This window comes from Geotrypetes seraphini, chromosome 4 (assembly GCF_902459505.1).
Source record: "Geotrypetes seraphini chromosome 4, aGeoSer1.1, whole genome shotgun sequence".
In the NCBI taxonomy this organism is placed as follows: domain Eukaryota; kingdom Metazoa; phylum Chordata; class Amphibia; order Gymnophiona; family Dermophiidae; genus Geotrypetes; species Geotrypetes seraphini.
In genome coordinates this window covers 13048901-13069398 of record NC_047087.1, presented here as the reverse complement: position 1 = coordinate 13069398, position 20498 = coordinate 13048901, and the positions used below count along the sequence as shown (strand labels likewise).

Below are 20498 nucleotides of genomic sequence, written 5' to 3'. Positions count from 1 at the left end.
GGAGGAGATGGTACACATGGGATAGATAGGAAGGGAAGACATGGAAAAGTAGATTTTGAGAAGAAAGCAGAAAAATGGAAGAAAATTGAAATGTTAAAAGTTAATGCTAAAGATGGATGGATGGCAGAAAATTGAGAGAAAAACAGCAAATAGATACGGTCGCCCTGGATACACAGTTAAGAGCACAGACAGAAGGAAGTGTAACCAGAGACTGGGAAAAGATGGTTTGAAAAACAAAATCACCAGACAACAAAAGCAGGGGAAATGATTTTATTTTCAATTTAGTGATTGAATTGTGTCAGCTCTGAGAATTTACATCTACTGTCTATATTTTGCACTGTTCAGGAAGAAATACATTTGTTTCTATTTCTCTGGCATTGCATATTTAGGGTTTCGTTTGTACAGTGATGTGAAAAAATTAGGACACCCCATGAAATATTCAGTTCTTTTTTAAGAATGTTCACATAACGATGTCAAATCTTTTTTATTTATCTCTGGAAAAGAAAGTGATGTAATTGCAGGTAAACAACAAAAATTTTCCTTGATTTACTCATGAACAAAAGATATCCACAAAAATGTGTATTTTAACTGAGGAATAAGTTAGGACATCCTACACCATAAAAAGCTAGTGTTACCCCCTTTGGCTGAAATAACTGCAGTGAGACGCTTCTTGTAGCCATCTACCAGTCTCTGACATCGGTCTGAGGAAAGTTTGGCCCACTCCTCAATGCAGAATTCTTTTAGCTGTGAGATGTTTGAGGGGTTTCTTGCATGTACAGCCTGTTTCAAATCACCCCACAGCATCTCAATGGGATTAAGATTCAGGCTTTGACTTGGCCACTCCAGGACTCTCCATTTCTTAGTTTTCAGCCAGTTCTTGGTGGATTTACTGGTATGTTTTGGTTCATTGTCGTTATTCAGGGTCCAGTTCCGCTTCAGCTTTAATTTTCTTACAGATGGTCTCACATGTTCCTCAATCACCCTCCGATACACGGTAGAATTCATGGTGGATTCTGTGATGGTGAGCTGGCCAGGTCCTGCTGCAGCAAAGCATCCCCAAACCATGACACTTCCACCTCTATGCTTCACAGTTGGTATAAGGTTCTTTTCCTGGAATGCTGTATTTGGTGTACGCCAAACATGTCCTTTTTTCTGGTGTCCAAATAATTCAATTTTAGACTCATCTGTCCATAGAACACTATTCCAGAAAACCTGGTGTTTGTCTATGTTCTCTCTGGCAAACTTCAGTCTGGCCTTGATGTTTTTCTTAGAGAGCAAAGGTTTCCTCCTTGCACACCTCCCATGCAAGTTAAATTTGTGAAGTCTCTTTCTGAATGTAGAGGCATGCACTTTCACATCAACAGTAGCAAGAGCCTGTTGTAGGTCCTGTGATGACATTTTAGGGTTTTTGGAGACTTTTAGCATCTTGCGATCTGCTCTGGGGGTCAACTTGCTTAGATGACCTGGACATGTTGGAAATTGTTTGGAAAGTCCTCCATTTGTACACTATTTTCCAGACCGTGGAATAGCTAATGTCACATTTTTTCAAGATCTTTTTAAATCCCTTACCAGACTTATAAGCTGCTACAATCTTCTTTCTGAAGGCTTTAGACAGCTCTTTTGATCTCACCATGGTGTTCACTCTCATCACAGTAATCATGAGCACACCAAACTAAATGTCTGGGGATTAAGTAGGGAAAACCTCCTTTAAAATGCTAAGTAACGATGTTCTAATCATGTGCAACTGATGTGACACACCAGTGTGTGATTTGAGCCACTTTAAGTGGGAGGATATGTGGGGAGTGTCCTAAATTTATTCCTCAGTTAGAATACACATTTTTGTGGATATCTTTTGTTCATGAGTAAATCAAAGAAAATTTTTGTTTACCAAGTTTATTATTGATTTGATATACCATCTTATCATTTATTTCAAAGTGGTTATACAATAAAAAATTAGGGTGCTACAGATAATTTCAGTTCCTACCCAAACCCCACCTACCCACTCTATACCCTTAATATACTCTAATATGCCCCCAACTACCCAACTAATGCTAAATGTCTCTATTTACCCAACACTTACCACCTTAAAGATCTTGACAACTCTCTGGTAATAATTCTTATTACCCAAACATTTATCACCTTAAGAGCTCGACAACTCTTTGGTAATTCATATGTAACTCTTACGACATCTATTACGTTATTCCTGTAAACTTTTATGTAATTTCTGAAAACTTTTATGTAATCCGCCTTGAACCGCAAGGTATTGGCGGAATAGAAATCACTAATGTAATGTAATAAAAACCTAATTAACAAACAAACAAACAAAAAACAATAGGCACCACTGGACAAACAGGTACAAATGGAAAAGAGGGAAGAACTACAATAATGTTAAAGAAAAGAAAAGATACAAGGAAAAGAACAAGAGGGCGGGGTTATGACAAGATGGTCCAATGCAAATGAACTAAAAAGTTTAAAAATCTTTAAAAGGACACTGTTGTTAAGAGATGACTTGAATTTCTCGAGGTTCGTTATCTCTCTTAATACATTCGGTGCTGAGTTCCAAAGGGTTGGGGTGTCTACAGAATGTATTTCTTCTAGTATTTATATAGTTCAAGGATGGGATTGCTAATAGATTTTGATCAGAGGATCGAAGAAGATGTGATAGAGTATATGGTATCAAAAGTCTATTAATGAATTCCGTCTGGCCAGTGTTTCTGCAATCACTTTCTTTTTCAGAGATAAATAAAAAAAAAAGATCTGACATGTGAACTTTTCTTATGAAAGAACTGAATATTTAATGGAGTGTCCTAATTTTTTCACATACGACTGTATATATTAGTACTTTTAGTTTGTGGTACCGTATTTGCATAGAGATTATCTGTGTTCTGCATGTGTGTCCAAGGCCAGGTGTTCTGTTAGGAATGAATGTTGAGAAGCATACAGTGTGCTTTGTGTAGTTTAATTTTGTGGTTAACCATTATGTGTCGTTAATAAAATTATATTGTGTGTGTATATATGAAAAATGAATGGTATTACAATTAGTACTATTATGAGGGCGGGGTCTGGCAGAGCTTTTGCCCCCCCCAAAAGCGGTCTGCTGCCTTTGCCTAGAATGACTATTTGAATGAAGCTGGGATTAAGTACAATCTATGAGGTGAAAATAACACGGTGGATCGCTGGAATGGTGTCTACACTTCTATTAAGACTAAGGGCTCCTTTTACTAAGCTGCGTTAGGGCATTAACGCACGGAAAGCACATTTACTTACCGTAACAGGTGTTATCCAGGGACAGCAGGCAGATATTCTTTACGCATGGGTGACGTCACCGACGGAGCCCTCGGTACGGACCTTTTTGACTAGAAAGTTCTAGTTGGCCGCACCGCGCGTGCGCGAGTGCCTTCCCGCCCGACGGAGGAGTGCGTGGTCCCCAGTTAAGATAAGCCAGCTAAGAAGCCAACCCGGGGAGGAGGGTGGGACGTAAGAATATCTGCCTGCTGTCCCTGGATAACACCTGTTACGGTAAGTAACTGTGCTTTATCCCAGGACAAGCAGGCAGCATATTCTTTACGCATGGGTGACCTCTAAGCTAACAAAGAGGGAGGAGGGATGGTTGGCCATTAGGAAAATAAATTCTGAAGTACAGATTGGCCGAAGTGCCCATCCCGTCTGGAGAAAGTATCCAGACAGTAGTGAGTAGTGAATGTATGAACTGAGGACCAGGTGGCAGCTTTGCAGATTTCCTCAATGGGTGTGGAACGGAGGAAAGCCACAGAAGCGGCCATAGCTCTCACCCTGTGGGCAGTGACAGCACCGTCCAGTGACAGACCGGCCCGAGCATAACAGAACGCGATGCAAGCTGCAAGCCAGTTGGATAGCATTCGTTTAGAAACCGGTCGACCTAGACGATTAGGGTCGAAGGTCAGGAAGAGCTGAGGGGACAAGCGGTGAGCCCTTGTACGATCAAGATAGTAAGCCAGGGCACGCTTGCAATCAAGACTGTGTAAGGCCTGTTCCCCAGGATGTGAATGAGGTTTGGGGAAAAAAACAGGCAACACAATAGACTGGTTGAGGTGAAAAGCCGAGACTACCTTGGGAAGGAATTTTGGATGGGTACGCAGAACCACCTTGTCATGGTGAAAAACAGTGAACGGTGGATCGGCGACCAGTGCATGCATCTCACTAACCCTCCTGGCAGAGGTGATGGCAATGAGGAAAAGCACCTTCCATGTTAGAAGTTTGAGCGAAGTTGTGGCAAGAGGCTCAAAAGGAGGTTTCATGAGGGCTGATAAAACCACATTCAGGTCCCAGACGACCGGGGGAGGCTTCAGAGGTGGGTTGACATTGAAGAGGCCCCTCATGAATCGGGAAACCAGAGGATGAGCCATGAGAGGTTTTCCGAGGACAGGCTCATGAAACGCAGTGATGGCACTGAGGTGGACTCTGATTGAGGTGGACTTGAGGCCCGCATTGGACAGGGAGAGCAAATAGTCCAGTACAGTTTCCACCGCTAAAGAGGTGGGATTGTGATGATGACGGAGGCACCAAGAGGAGAACCTGGTCCACTTCTGATGGTAACATTGGAGGGTGGCCGGTCTCCTGGAGGCGTCCAAAATGAGACGGACAAGCTGAGATAGATTTCCTGGAGAGGTCAGCCCGAGAGAAACCAAGCTGTCAGGTGGAGCGGAGACAGATTGGGATGCAGCAGAGACTGACGCTGTTGCGTAAGTAGAGTAGGAAACACAGGAAGAGGAATGGGCTCTCTGACGCTGAGCTGAAGCAGGAGAGGAAACCAGTGTTGGCGGGGCCACCGAGGAGTGATGAGAATCATGGTGGCCCTGTCCCTGCGGAGTTTGGATAAAGTCCGCAACATCAGAGGTAGTGGAGAAAAGGCATAGAGGAACCGATCCGTCCAGTCGAGCAGGAATGCATCCGGGACCAGACGGTGAGGAGAGAAGAGTCTGGAGCAGAACTGGGGCAGCTGATGGTTGTGAGGAGCTGCAAATAGGTCCACCTGCGGAGTGCCCCAGCGAGCAAAGATGGAGTGGAGCGTGGGAGGATCCAAAGTCCACTCGTTAGGTTGAAGGATGCGGCTGAGATTGTCGGCCAGGGAGTTCTGTTCGCCCTGGATATAGACAGCCTTGAGGAAGAGACTGCGGGCCGTGGCCCAGGTCCAAATGCGGAGAGCCTCCTGACAAAGGAGGCGAGACCCGGTGCCGCCTTGCTTGTTTATGTAGTACATGGCGACTTGATTGTCTGTGCACAGGAGAAGAACCTGAGGGCAGAGAAGGTGCTGGAAGGCCTTGAGAGCGTAGAACATGGCTCTCAGTTCTAGGAAATTGATGTGATGTCGACGCTCCTGCGGGGTCCAAAGACCTTGGGTGCGTAGATCTCCCAGGTGAGCTCCCCATGCATAAGGGGAGGCATCCGTGGTGATGATCATGGAATGAGGGGGCAGATGAAACAGAAGGCCCCTGGAAAGATTTGAGGAGTTCAACCACCATTGTAGAGATCGCTGAAGAGACGATGTCACAGAGATGGGATGAGAAAGAAGATTCGAGGTCTGTGACCACTGGTTGGCCAGAGTCCATTGAGGTGTCCTGAGGTGGAGTCGTGCCAGGGGAAGCACATGCACCGTCGAGGCCATGTGTCCCAGGAGGACCATCATCTGTCTGGCAGAAATGGAGTGATGAAGGAGCACCTGACGACAAAGGTGGAGCAGAGTCCGTTGGCGGTCGGAGGGGAGAAACGCCCTCATTAGTGTGGTGTCGAGAACTGCTCCAATGAACTGAAGGCGCTGTGTGGGAAGCAGATGCGACTTGGGGTAGTTGATCTCGAACCCCAGGAGATGGAGGAGAGATATGGTATGATGAGTGGCTTGTAGCACAAGTGGAGACGTAGGTGCTTTCACTAACCAATCGTCCAAGTAGGGGAACACCTGGAGGTTGTGAGACCTGAGGAAGGCTGCCACTACAATGAGGCATTTGGTGAACACCCTGGGTGATGAAGCGAGGCCAAAAGGTAGCACCTTGTACTGATAATGGCGGTGGTGCACCTGGAATCGCAGGTAGCGACGTGAAGCCGGATTGATTGGGATGCGAGTGTAGGCCTCTTTGAGGTCCAGGGAACATAGCCAGTCGTGCTGAGAGAGAAGAGGGTAAAGCGTGGCAAGGGAGAGCATTCTGAACTTCTCCTTGATGAGACACTTGTTGAGGTCCCTGAGATCGAGAATGGGACGGAGGTCTCCTGTCTTCTTGGGAACTAGGAAGTAACGGGAGTAGAATCCCCGGCCTCTTTGTTCCGGAGGCACTTCTTCGATGGCATTGAGAAGAAGGAGGGATTGGACCTCCCTCAGGAGGAGGGGAGTTTGAGTTGAATGAGAAGCAGACTCTACGGGAGGATTGTCTGGTGGGAGAGTCTGGAAGTTGAGAGAGTAGCCGTGGCGGATGATGTTGAGGACCCACTGGTCCGATGTGATGACCTCCCAACGGCTGAGGAAGATGTGGAGCCTGCCTCCGATTGGCTGAGGAAGAGGCAATGAGGGTGGAAGACTGGCTAAGCCCTGGAGAGAGGAGTCAAAAGGGCTGAGTTGGTTTGGTAGGAGGAAGAGGCTTGGCAGGTTGGTTAGACTGGGCACGAGCCTGGGTGTGCTGGTGTTGACGGGGCCGCCTAGGTTGCTGCGAAGGTGGATTGAGCGGCCTAGCGGAGAACCTGCGCTGATATGAGGCCTGTGGTCTGTAAGGACGAGCAGGTGGAGCCTTTTTCTTAGGTTTTATGAGAGTGTCCCATCTGGTCTCATGGGCTGAGAGTTTCTGCGTGGTGGTATCCAGGGACTCTCCAAATAATTCATCCCCAAGACAGGGGGCGTTGGCTAGTCGGTCTTGATGGTTAATGTCCAAATCAGAGACCCTGAGCCAGGCCAGGCGGCGCATAGCCACAGCAATGGCAGATGCACGGGAGGTGAGCTCAAAAGAGTCGTATATAGAGCGCACCATAAATTTTCTCAATTGGAGCAGGCTGGAGATATGCTGCTGGAAAAGTGGAACTTTGTGTTCCGGCAGGTACTTCTGCATGGCGGAGAGTTGCAGGACCAGATGTTTTAAGTAGAATGAAAAATGGAATGAGTAGTTGTTAGCCCTGTTGGCAAGCATGGCATTCTGGTAGAGTCGCTTGCCAAACTTGTCCATTGTTTTGCCCTCTCTGCCAGGAGGGGTGGAGGCATAAACACTAGAGCCCTGAGTCTTTTTTAAAGTGGACTCCACCAGGAGAGATTCATGGGGCAGTTGGGGTTTATCAAATCCCGGGATTGGTATAACCCTGTAGAGGCTATCCAGTTTACGGGGGGCCCCAGGGGCAGTAAGTGGGTTCTCCCAATTTTTATAAAAAGTTTCCCGTAGGATGTCATGCACGGGCAACTTTAGGAACTCTTTGGGAGGTTGATCAAAATCTAATGCCTCCAGGAAAGCTTGTGATTTCTTAGAGTCAGACTCTAGAGGCAAAGATAAAGCCCCTGACAACTCCCTGAGGAATTTAGAAAAGGAAGATTGCTCAGGCTTAGATGTGGTATCGGGGGCTGAAGGCTCTTCGTCCGACGACGATGGGTCCTCCTCGGTACCGGGAGGGGATTCTTCCCATAGGTCCGGGTCTCTGACATCGGTGTGTGCGTGTCGGGAGACCGGAGTGGAAGGCTCGGTATGGTGAGTTTTAGACAGAGACTTGCCTGAGCGTACCGAGACGGTACCGGGGGATGAAGACCTGTGTCTGTCTTGGTCCCGGGAAGAACGGTGCCGGTCAGGGTCACGGGAAGACCGGTGCCCTGTCCGGTCCCGAGGAGGATCGGCCGTCGCCAAGGCGAGACTCTCGGCATGGGTATGGAGATGCGATGCCGAGAGAATAGGCATGGAGGAGTCCAAAGGTACCGATGGAGTGGATACCGGTTGGACAGTGCGGGGCTCGGGCCGGTCTGGTACCGAAAGCAGCGGTGCCAAGATAGAGGGCAAGAGCTGCTGAAGTTGCTGTTGGAGTTGTTCCTGCAACTTATCTTGGAGGATGGCCGCGATGCGGTCATCCAGGGGTGGCACCGGAACCACTTTTTTCTGTTTTGGTTCCATGGGTGTCGCTCTACGCCCCGGCGATGAGGAGGCCGATGACGAGGCACTCACCGATATCGGGGCGGAGCGTTTTTTCGGTCGGCGTGGAGCCGAAAGGACTGGTGTCGCCACCGAGGTGGGAGGGCGCTCAAGGGTGGAAGGCTTCTTAGCCGGCTTACCTGGCGCCGGTGGCGCCGATGATGGATCAGGCGGTGTCGAAGTGGTCGGTGCCGATTTCGACGGTGCCGCAGGTGAAGAAGTCGAGTCCATAGCCGGGCCGGTGCCGAAAAGTAGATTTTGCTGGATTTGACGATTCTTCAAAGTGCGTTTCTTAAGAGTGGCACAGCGGGTGCAGGAGTCCGCCCGATGCTCCGGTCCCAAACACTGTAAACACCAATTGTGTGGGTCAGTGAGGGAGATCGGGCGTGCACACCGCTGGCACTTCTTAAAACCCGGCTGCGGGGGCATGAATGGGAACACGGCCTCCGCAAAATCAAACCCCGAGGCCTGGATAGTGACAACAGGCCCCGCCGGGGCAGGAACGAAAAAAAAAAGGGAAAAATTAAAGTTTTTTTTTTTTGTTTTTTTTTTGAAAACTGAAAGAAAAAAGTACCCGAAGGTGAATAAAACGAAAAAATAGCGCGAGCGGGAAGGCAAAAATAGAATTTCAACGGAGTTGAAAAAACACACGTCTTCTTCGCTCCGCGGAAACGAAGAAACTGGGGACCACGTACTCCTCCGTCGGGCGGGAAGGCACTCGCGCATGCGCGGTGCGGCCAACTAGAACTTTCTAGTCAAAAAGGTCCGTACCGAGGGCTCCGTCGGTGACGTCACCCATGCGTAAAGAATATGCTGCCTGCTTGTCCTGGGATAATAGCACGCGCTACAATGCCACGCATGCTAGACGCTAACGCCACCATTGAGCTGGCTTTATTTCTAGCCACGTAGCGCAGGGTTAGCGTGCGCTAATCTGCTGCGTGTGCTAAAAACGCTAGCGCACCTTAGTAAAAGGAGCCCTAAGTATCTTAATATAAAATTTGGCCTTCAACTTAAGCCTGTGTTTGAGATTTCAACCCCTTATGTGATTGAATTTGACATAAGGAGTTGTAAAGCACTTACCTTTGAAATAAATTCAGACACTTCAGCATATGACTTGGTTACCAATGCCAGAGATGAATCAGACCATAAGACCTTAAGAAAATAATGCAAAATGATTTAGAAAATAGATCTATAAGGATAACTTCTGTAAGCCAGAAATCTAAGCTAAATGTTATCTGCATTTATATATAAAAATTATATTTAAATATGCTATGTACACATACATACAACACACATACATAGAAGGTAAATCAAAAAATAAAGGCAGAAAATACATTTAACAGCTTTTTCCAAAGTCTTTATTCATTTTTCATCTTACATCAAGTACACAATATTACATCATTTAAATTTATACACATCACTTGAATTTTTTTCAATTATCTTAAATACATAAATTTATTCCCTCCCCACCCACCCTTCCCACAAATATTTTAATCATAAATTTTGTATAAATATTACATTATCTAATGATTAAACCTTAAATAGAACTTTATACCATCCCCCCTTCCCCATATTATAATGTACTTTCAGGGGGGGGCGTGGCTTTGAGGCGTACCAAGATGGTCGGGTGATTGATCAGCTCCGTGGTGTCAGGCTAGTTATAGAGTTGCAAGTTTAAAAAAAAATTGTTTAAAGTTACTCTGAAGGAGTTTATTGTATAAAGTAATGGCTTCAGGTAAACAAAGTAAAGTTAATTCAGCGGGATCTGGATGAGGTAGCATGAAAAGATCAAAATTAGAGTCGGCATCTCCTTTGCTGATTCTATTGCTAACGGAAGAAATTGAGAATAAAGATCTTATGCAGGAGATACAGAAATACTGGATACTGCAAAAAATATAAAAGAAGTTAAAGAGGAAGTGGCTTGTTTAACAAAGAGGTTACAAGTAATGGATATTAAGGTGGATCATTTGGAGAAGCGAGTAGAGCGTACTGAAGCAGAAGCAGTGCAGTTTAAAAAAGATCATAAAGAAATTGAACTATTGAAAAAAGAACTGGAAGATTTATCTAACCGTGAAAGAAGGAGCAATTTGAGAGTGCTTGGTTTACCTGAGGGGATTGAGAAGAACGATCTGATTGCCTTTCTTGTGAATTTCTTACCAAAAATTCTGCCAATTCAAAGTAATTCCATTAGAATTGGAAAGGGCACACAGGGTCCCAATAAAAAAAAAAAAAAATCAAATGGTCAGAAAGGACCAAGGCCATTGATTTTTAAAATGCTCCAATTTCAGCAGGTGTCTGAAATAATAAAATTGGCTAAAGAAAATAAAAATCTCAAATGTCAGGACTCAAAGATTTACATTGTTCCTGATTTTGCAAAAGTGACGGCTTTTAAAAGAAAACAGCTGTTGGACCTGCACCAACAATTAAGGGCATTGGGAGCTAGATATGGCTTGGTTTATCCGGCAATTATGTGGGTCACCTATGAAAATAAAACTTTGAGTTTTGAAGATGCAGCAAAGTTAAAGGAGTTTTTAGATCACTGTGAATCGCCTGTGGCTACATAAGATTGATTTTTGAGTTATACATCTTTTTCTTTTATCTCAATAATTTTATTTATTTTTAACTGAATAAGAAATATTTAATTTATAAAAGCTGGATATTTCTATTCAGTAAGGCTACAGTTAAATTTGAATCAGCTCAGCATTCTGATGCAAGCTCGTGATCACTTGAAGCATAGAAATAATTCTATAGCAGTTATTTTATAAGTGATCTTTTCCAAATAAGGAAATTAAAGTTACTGATTCTGATCATCGGTTTGACTATTTAAAGATATGATGTTCTCTATGTTTTATTTGAATGGAGAAATAATATTAGCACAAAGTGCTGGGACTTTGCTTCTTTTAGTCCTGCATTTCTGTTGATTGACCTGTATGGAGTGTGGCGCTGTGAGATACATCGGGCGGCAATATGAAAATGTGCTTGCTGAAAGTCGTGCGCATTGTTTATTAAGCATGAGGAAATGTGATGGCAGAGGTTGGAAAGCATGAATAAACACGGATCTTCAAGCAAATTGAGACTTTGACTATGGCTAAGTTCTGTTTAAAACTTTTGGTTTCAGAATGCTTAATCTGCTGCATTGAGTGTTTTAAAGTCTTGTATCTGGATGTTTACGATGTCACTTATAATCGAGGTAAAGAGGATTTCTTCAAACTTTGGATTATTCCTGCGATGTAGTGGAGAGCATTTGATATGGTGTGTTAAAATTTGAACAGAAGGAGTGCATGTATGTTACGGCCTGACCTCCGTTTTACACCATACTTTACAATCTGCTTTTGAGAGATCTTACAAGATTTTCTAATATCGTCAGGTTGATAGATGCAGAGATCTGGGATTAATATATGCTGCACTCTGTCTATAAGGAATTCTGATGGAAGGCTTGAAAGTTCATCATAACAGCAATATTGAACTTTAGAGAAAAGAATATCGTGATACTTATGGATGTATAGTGCTTTAAATCAGTTTATTTAACTGATTCATTGGGTCACAAATTGAGAGATTAGATTGACTTAACTAATGTTCCTTATAAGTCTATATAGATTAATTAAGAGTTTTGGTGATTTTGCTTACTTCTTCAAAAGGATATATTAAGAGGAAAATGTATTTTGTTTATGTATTGTTTTTCTGAGTATGTATGACTCTTTAGAGGATAGTAGTGATTGGTATTTGCTGGGGAATTGTAATGGTTAAAAGAATCTTTATTTAAGATATGTGAGATTATTTTTGTTTGGGTAGAGATGATATTAAGAAAATATGTTAATATCAGTGCTATTTTCTTTTTTGATTGGATATTATTGAATACTCTTTCATATGTTTTTTAAAAAAAAAGTATATATGAAGGAGTGGAAATACATTTTAGTTGATTTATTATTATTATGTGACCTTCTTTTTATTATTAGAAGTTTTTGGTTAACTATTAGAATTGTTTATGGTTTAGCCTTTTTTATCTTTTGCTTGATCTGGTATGTGCGTTTCAAAGTTTGCATTAATATTATGGGAGGGTTGGGAGGGGGGAGAGGGGGGTAATGGGGGGGTTGGGTGTAGGGATGGGGTATAATTTTAGTTCTTTGGATTGGGGAAAAGGAGTATTTAGTGTTGTTTTGGGGAATTTTAATGGATATTTTAGTATATTAACACAATGGGTATTAAAAATTTTTCTTTGAATGTTAATGACCTCAACCATCCGATTAAACGGAAAAAAACATTATTGTACCTTAAACAGCAGAATGCGGATGTTTGCTTTATCCAAGAGACGCACCTATCTGGAGAAGAATCTAAGAAGTTAGAAGGTAATTGGGTAAAGCATTGTTTCTTTGCACCTGCGACAAGGAAAAAGGCTGAAGTAGCTATACTAATTAACAAAAAATGTTCTGCTGTGTTTAATATGGTAACTGCAGATCCTTTAGGAAGATGGTTGCATGTGGACATGAGCATGGGCAATACTACTGTAGCGCTTTTTAATGTGTATGCCCCTAATTCGAATCAAATTGAGTTCTTTAAATCTCTGCAACAATTAGTTTTACCACTGGCTGCTACCAATTTAGTAGTAGCAGGGGATTTTAATGCTGTTATAGATCCTTTAATGGATAAAAATCCTAGTAAAATTGAGAAATTTTTAGGTCTAGATAATTTTGTACAATCTTGTAACTTGAAAGATATCTGGCGTATACTTCATTTTAATGATCGAGAATTTTCATTTTGTTCGCATGTTCATAAATCTTTTTCCAGAATTGTTTATATTTTTGTTACTGATCAATTAGTGCAACAGGTTACACAAGCCTCTATAGATCCAATAATTTTGTCAGATCATGGTGGTGTGTGGGTTGCATTAGATTTAGTTGATCAGGATAATTCTAAACCTGTATGGAGATTTGATAATGCATTGCTTGCGGATCCAAAATTTTGTGAAGATTTTCAAGTTAAAATTAATGAATATTTTCAAATTAATAGTTCAGAAGAAATCTCTGTAGAAATTTTATGGGATGCTTTTAAGGCAACCATGAGAGGACAAATTATTTCATTCTCAGTGTATACTAAGAAGCAATTAAGGAAGAAATTTTCAAATTTGGAACAAGAAATTAAGATATTAGAATCAAAACTGATTGGAAAATGGGAACATTTTACGTTACAAGCCAACTCCCTGTGGACTGCCGACGTTGAGATCCGCACAAGGGCGGTCTGGCAGATGAAGAGGACAGTTGTCTCGTGAAAGAGCCCAAGTACGGATGAGAGCACTTGAAGTGATGAAAATTAGAACACCCCGAATTCCTGAAGGTGCAGGATCTATTAACAGGCAATGACTTGGGCCTGCGATCCTGCACACTGGCCAGGTCATCCAGACCCTGGCTGAATAACAGCTGTCCGTTAAAGGGCAACTGGCTCAATATCGCTACAGAAGATGAATCACCAGACCACTGCCGGATCCAGAACATTCTCCCTCTCTTTCCTCTTGCCCATCAATGTTTCCCCCTTTCTTTCACACCCTCCCCCTTCCTCATTTATATTAAAAAAAAAAAAACCCCAACTTTTTGCTAGAAGTCACTGGCAGTGGCGGCAATGTGCAATGGCTACTAGTACTTATTTATTATTTCTATAGCGCTGAAAGGTGTATGCGGCGCTGTACATTTTAACATACAACAGACAGTCCCTGCTCAGGAGAGCTTACAATCTAATTTCGACAGGACATTTAAGGTTGTGGAGATTGTTGGAAGAGTAAATTATACAGTGGGTCTAGGTATCTGACAGCAGTAAGTGCGAGTTAAGAGTTGAAAGCAGTTAAAAAAAAAAAAAAAAGGGCTTTTAGCTTAGATTTGAATATTGCTAGGGATGGAGCTCGACGTATTGATTCAGGCAGCCTGTTCCAGGGATACGGAGCCACAAGAAAGAAGGGACGGAGTCTAGAGTTGGCAGTGGAAGAAAAGGGTACAGATAAGAGGGGCTTGCATGATGAACGGAGATCACAAAGCTCATGCTGCCTATGGCTGGCCCTAAAACCTTCTTTCCAATGTGTCCTAAACTAAACCTTAAGTTTATATACTGCATCATCTCCACGGATGTTGTAGAGCTCGACACAGTTTACAAGAACTTAAAATATAGGAAGAGAAGGAAAAAAAAAGGTTTACATGAACTTATATATAGAAGAGAAGAGTAAGGGGGGATAGAATTACATTTTAGTGAAAAGCCAGGTTTTCAGTTGCTTGCGGAATAATTGGAGGGAGCCCAGGTTCCGCAGTGGGGTAGTAAGGTCGTTCCAAAGACCTGCGATTCTGAAGAGAAGGGATTTTCCCAGTTTGCTTGCATAGCGAATATCATGTAGAGAGGGGAAGGATAATTTATACCTTTGGGCGGGTCTGGTAGAGTCAGGACTCGAGGAGTTATAAGATAGTGGGATTAAGGGAGGAAGGATGCCGAGAATGATCTTAAAAGCAAGGCAGGAGCATTTGAAATGGATTCTGGAAATCACTGGGAGCCAGTGAAGTTTGGCTAGGAGTGGGGAGACATGGTCAGACTTGCGTTTTGCAAAGATCAACTTGGCTGCAGTATTCTGGATTAGCTGAAGACTTTTTTTTGATAGGCTTAAGTAGATGGCATTGCAGTAGTCTAATTTGGAGAGGATGATGGATTGGACAAGTACGGCGAAATGTTGGCGAAAATAAGATCTTACTTTCCTCAGCATGTGGAGGCTGAAAAAGCATGATTTAGCCAAGGAGTTGAGGTGGTCATTGAGGGAGAGAGAAGAATCGATAAGGACCTTGCTTGAGAACTCAAGCTGCAGTGCAGCGCCAGAGGGTAGTGCAAAGAGGGTGGGCAGGTGTTCTAATTTTGGGCCGAGCCAGAGTAATTTTGTTTTTGATTCATTCAATTTCATCTGTACCGAGAAGGACCAGGAATAGAGTCTCATTATGCAAGCTGTAATGTTCTCGTGGAGGTTGGTGAGGTTCTGGTCTGTCTCAAGGAGGACAAGGATGTCATCAGCATATGTGTAAATTGTTTCAAGGGGGGATAATTGGAGGAGTTTCAGGGAGGACATATAGATGTGAAAGAGAATAGGGATGATCCCTGAGGGACACTGCAAGATGGTGTCCTGTCCCCTCTGCTGCAATTTCTTGTTTCTTCAAGGGCAGGACCTGTCAGAAGGAAGACCAACTTCTACAGCACACAGCATCATAACTGCTGCCAATGCCAGCAATTTCTAGCAGTAAAAGATATTGGAATTTAGATAGAAGGAAGGTTTTGAGAGAGAGAGAGAAAAAAAAAAATAAAGATGACAGATCACAGGTGGGGAGAGATGCCAGACCCAGGGTAGAAAAGCGGGACATAGAAAGGCGATATATCAAATCCCCCTTACCTTCCATAAAGGACAGATAATCTCCCTTCTTCCCACACCCAGATCACCACCTTGGCCTTAGATTGTACTAATGGTTCCTCCAGTTTTGCTCGTGGGTCAAGCCCCTCTCTACCCATGGTTTGGCATCTGCTCCTTCCCCTTTCTTGCTGGTCTACCTTAAAGGCCCATGCAGTGATAAGTGTTGTATATATGCTGCCGGCTCCAAAGCTTTCCCCTCTGACCTGTCTTACTGCTTCTAAGAACATAAGAAATGCCTCTGCTGGGTCAGACCCGAGGTCCATCGTGCCCAGCAGTCCGCTCACGCGGCGGCCCAACAGGTCCAGGACCTGTGCAGTAATCTTCTATCTATACCCCTCTATCCCCATTTTCAGTAGGAATTTGTCCAATCCTTTCTTGAACCCCAGTACCGTACTCTGCCTTATAACGTCCTCTGGAAGCGCATTCCAGGTGTCCACCACACGTTGGGTAAAGAAGAACTTCCTAGCATTTGTTTTGAATCTGTCCCCTTTCAACTTTTCCGAATGCCCTCTTGTTCTCTTATTTTTTGAAAGTTCGAAGAATCTGTCCCTCTCTACTCTCTCTATGCCCTTCATGATCTTGTAAGTCTCTATCATATCCCCTCTAAGTCTCCTCTTCTCCAGGGAAAAGAGACCCAGCTTCTCCAATCTCTCAGAATATGACAGGTTTTCCATACCTATTATCAGACGTGTTGCTCTCCTTTGAACCCTCTCGACTAACGCCATATCCTTCTTAAGATACGGCGACCAATATTGGACGCAGTACTCCAAATGCGGGCGCACCATCGCCCAATACAACGGCAGGATAACTTCTTTCGTTCTGGCTGTAATACCCTTTTTGATTATACCAAGCATTCTATTCGCTCTCTTAGCGGCCGCTGCACACTGTGCCGACGGCTTCATTGTCATGTCCACCATTACCCCCAAGTCCCTTTCCTGGGTACTCTTATTCAATAACATCCCTCCCATTGTATAGTTGTACCTCGAGTTTCTGCTCCCCACATGTAATACTTTACATTTTTCAATGTTGATCTTCATCTGCCATTTCGCCGCCCATTCTTCTAATTTGTTCAAGTCCCTTTGCAACTTTTCGCAGTCCTCTGTAGTCCGAGCTCCATTAAATAGTTTGGTGTCGTCTGCAAATTTTATTATCTCGCACTTCGTTCCTGTTTCTAGATCATTTATGACATCACTTCCTATGTCTTCATGGGCAGGACCATTCAGAGGGAAAGCTTCAAACCAGACTGAAGAGAACAAATGTGCAATATTGCCACTGCCATGGAAGAACAGAGGTAGACTAGCACAGTGGGGCTAGGGATATTGAATGCGTGTTAAGAGCGGTAATTTACATCTCTTAGGACCTGAGTTAATCATCGTTCGACGGTCCATCAAGCCCAGTATCCCGTTTCCATCTGTCCCAGTATGACAATTCTTATGCTCTTATATCTACAGCAGGCAGCCCTTAACTAGTAGGTGACCCTGGGCTTTTTGACATGTTCACTCAATAACAGCCAGGCCTCTAACTAAGAGGCTTAGCACTCCTGTTTCTCACTGAGTAAGAACCTTTACAGTTCAAGCTCTCTTTTTAAAAGTTAGGTTTTTCCTTGGAATGCCTTTTTGTAAAGTCAGTGAGAGACAGGTCCAAGATCTCTCAGTCTCCATCATTCTCCCTGCACTGAAGCATCTAAAGCTTTCTGAATTACTACTACATCTACTCCATCCTATGTACTGTAGTTCAGACACTGTAGTAGCAATCAGTTGGCTGAGAGGAGTAGCCACTCCTTGTATGGGAGATCTTTGAGTCCCGAGACCATCCGGGTGGTCATTCTCTGGAGTCAGTCCAGAGAATGGCCACCCGGATGGTCTCGGGACTCAAAGATCTCCCATACGAGGAGCGGCTAAAGAAGTTACAGCTCTATTCACTCGAGGAACGCAGAGAGAGGGGAGACATGATCGAGACGTTCAAGTATCTCAAGGGCCGCATCGAGGTGGAAGAAGATATCTTCTTTTTCAAGGGTCCCACGGCAACAAGGGGACATCCGTGGAAACTCAGGGGCGGGAAACTGCACGGTGACACGAGGAAATTCTTTTTCACTGAAAGGGTGGTTGATCGCTGAAATAGTCTTCCACTTCAGGTCATTGAGGCCAGCAGCGTGCCTGATTTTAAGGCCAAATGGGATACACATGTGGGATCTATTCAGAGAGATAGGTAGGGGAGGGTCATTGGAGTGGGCAGACTAGATGGGCCGTGGCCCTTATCTGCAGTTTATTTCTATGATCCTTTACCCTTCAGAACCCAATACAGGTGTAGCCTTAAGCTACATTAGATATCACTCTAGAACAGTCAAATGCGGCCCGGAGGCCACATGCAGCCTTCCAGGTACTATTTTGAGGCCCTCAGTATGTTTATCATAATCACAAAAAGTAAAATAAAACAGTTTCTTGATCATATGTTTCTTTAGTTATACAATATGTCTCTTTAGCTTTACAATATTATTATTATTAAGACTTAGCCAAAAGGAAAGATTTATAAACTATAAAGAGTTTTACCTCATGCAAAATTGTCTTTTCTTTAATAAGACATTAACTATTTTTTTCTGAGGCCCTCCAAGTCCCTAGAAATCCAAAATGTGGCCCTGCAAAGGGTTTGAGTTTGAGACCACTGCATTTGAACCAAAGCTGAGAGACTTCATCTTCCTGGGAAACACAAATACTAATATCACAGCAACCCAAAATCCTTGCTGACTAGAACAAAAGGTCTGATTTCAGAACAAAATTTTGCTTCCCCACATGGCAGTGTTATGAAGTCATTAGGCCAGCAATTTTTTAAAATTTATTTAAAAACCACCACATCTTACCTCAAAGGAGCAATCAAAGTTTCTTTCATTCTTCTTGAGCAGCATTCCCTTTAGTTCTACCTTTTCAACACTCACTATAAAAGAGAGACATTTATGTTACATCTTCCAAAATATCAGAGGTTTGATATATGCACCATTTCTATAGGTAAATAAGTGGGGAAATCATGCAGAACATGACTCATAGAATTCTTTCCAACCCCTCTGCAATCATGTTGGTATGAATGTGCCTGTACATGTCTCTCTTGGTGTATGTGTGCTTTCTGTGTGTCTGTGATCAGTAGACAAGATGAGGGGAAGGCAATTTGAAAAAGGTTCAATTCTTTAAATCACAATATTACAGTGAATCAGTTGCAGAGGAGCGATCTTTGCATCTGCAGATGGCGGGGATGGGAGGGACAGAAGCTGCGAGGGTTCTGCTGCACAAGGTGGAGGAACAGAAGCTGCAAGGGTTATGCTGCACAAGGGGGATGGAAGGGAGGGAAGGAGGGACAGAAAGATACTGCACAAGGGGATGGGTGAGAGGGGAGGAACGATGCTGAACATGTGGGTGAGAGAAAGGAAATAGGAAGATTTGGGGTAGAGGAGAGGAAGGGAGAGATGATCACTGTACATGAAAAAAAAATAAGACATATCCGAAAATAAGCCCTAGTGCTTTTTTTGGGCCCAAAATTAGTATGACAGTGTCTTATTTTCGGGAAAACATGGTAGTAGTAGTAGTAGTATAAATATGCTGAAGCTTTATTTCTACAGCACAGAATTGCTCCAGATCATCTCCTCCTTCCTGTGATTAGAACTGCTTTCCAGTTTTCTGCCCCTGTTGCCTTCTCACTGACTGGATCTTATGAGCAGTCTCTGCTGCTAGTTACAATGGAAGGAGAAAGGGCAGATTCACTCACATGGAGAAGGGGGAAGGACTAGAGAACATAAGAGCTGCCATACTGGCCCAGTATCCCATTTCCAATAGTGGCCAAGACAGGTCACAAGTACTTACAAGATCCCAAAAGACTAAAACAGATTTTATACTGCTTATCCTAGAAATAAGCAGTGGATTTTCACAAGTTTATCTTAATAATGGTTTATAGCCTTTTCTTTTAGGAAATTATGCAAACCTTTTTATTTTATGTGAAATCTTTTTTACTGAAACAAGAACAAACATTCAAAGTTGTACAATAACTCGAGATTTTGGGTTCTGTCTACAGACTAGAGCAAGCCTATATAGTTCAGAACACATGACATAATAAAAGGCAGATAGACAAGAGCGACCCGGTCGACATTGTATATCTGGATTTTCAGAAGGCTTTTGACAATTTTCCACAAGAACGACTACTTTGGAAAATTGCGAGTCATGGAATCGAGGGTGAAATACTCACGTGGATTAAAAACTGGCTGGAGCATAGGAAACAGAGAGTGGGGGTAAATGGACAATACTAGGACTGGAAGAGCATCACCAGTTGGGTGCCGTAGGGCTCGGTGCTTGGACCCGTGCTCTTCAACCTCTTTATACACGATCTGGACATTGGTACAATTAGTGAGGTGATTACATTTGTGGACGATATGAAGTTATTCAGGGTAGTGAAGACACAGAGGGATTGCAAAGATCTGCAATGTGACATATCAAGCTCGAGAAATGGGCATCAACATGGCAAATGAGGTTCACAACATGAATAAGTGTAAAGTGATCCATGTCGGTAACAAAAATCTCATGCACAAATACAGGATGTCCGGGGTGGTACTTGGAGAGACCTCCCAGGAAAGAGACTTGAGAGTTCTGATCGACAAGTCGATGAAGCCTTCCGCGCAATGCGCGGCGGTGGCATAAAGGGCAAACAGAATGCTAGGAATGATAAAGAAGGGGATCCCGAACAGATTGGAGAAGGTTATCATGCCGCTGTACCGGGCCATGGTGCACCCTCACCTGGAGTACTGCGTCCATCACTGGTCGCCATACATGAAGAAGGATACGGTACTACTCGAAAGGGTCCAGAGAAGAGCAACTAAAATGGTTAAGGGGTTGGAGGAGTTGCTGTACAGTGAGAGATTGGAGAAACTGGGCCTCTTCTCCCTTGAAAGAGGAGACAGAGGGGACACGCAG

The 20498-nt window shown here is 43.6% G+C and overlaps 1 protein-coding gene across 4 annotated transcripts in view; it reads right to left on the bottom strand.

Annotated features, from left to right (window-relative positions):
* Positions 1 to 20498, bottom strand: part of ZCCHC14 (zinc finger CCHC-type containing 14) — a 215938-nt gene that overhangs the window by 144544 nt on the left and 50896 nt on the right. For all 4 annotated transcript variants that reach the window (XM_033941595.1, XM_033941594.1, XM_033941597.1 and 1 more), the window contains exons 3-4: positions 18407 to 18480; positions 9207 to 9278 (exon numbers count right to left, since the gene is read on the bottom strand). In XM_033941595.1, the coding sequence (XP_033797486.1) occupies positions 9207 to 9278; positions 18407 to 18480 (146 nt within the window). The remainder of the gene's footprint in view (positions 1 to 9206; positions 9279 to 18406; positions 18481 to 20498) is intronic.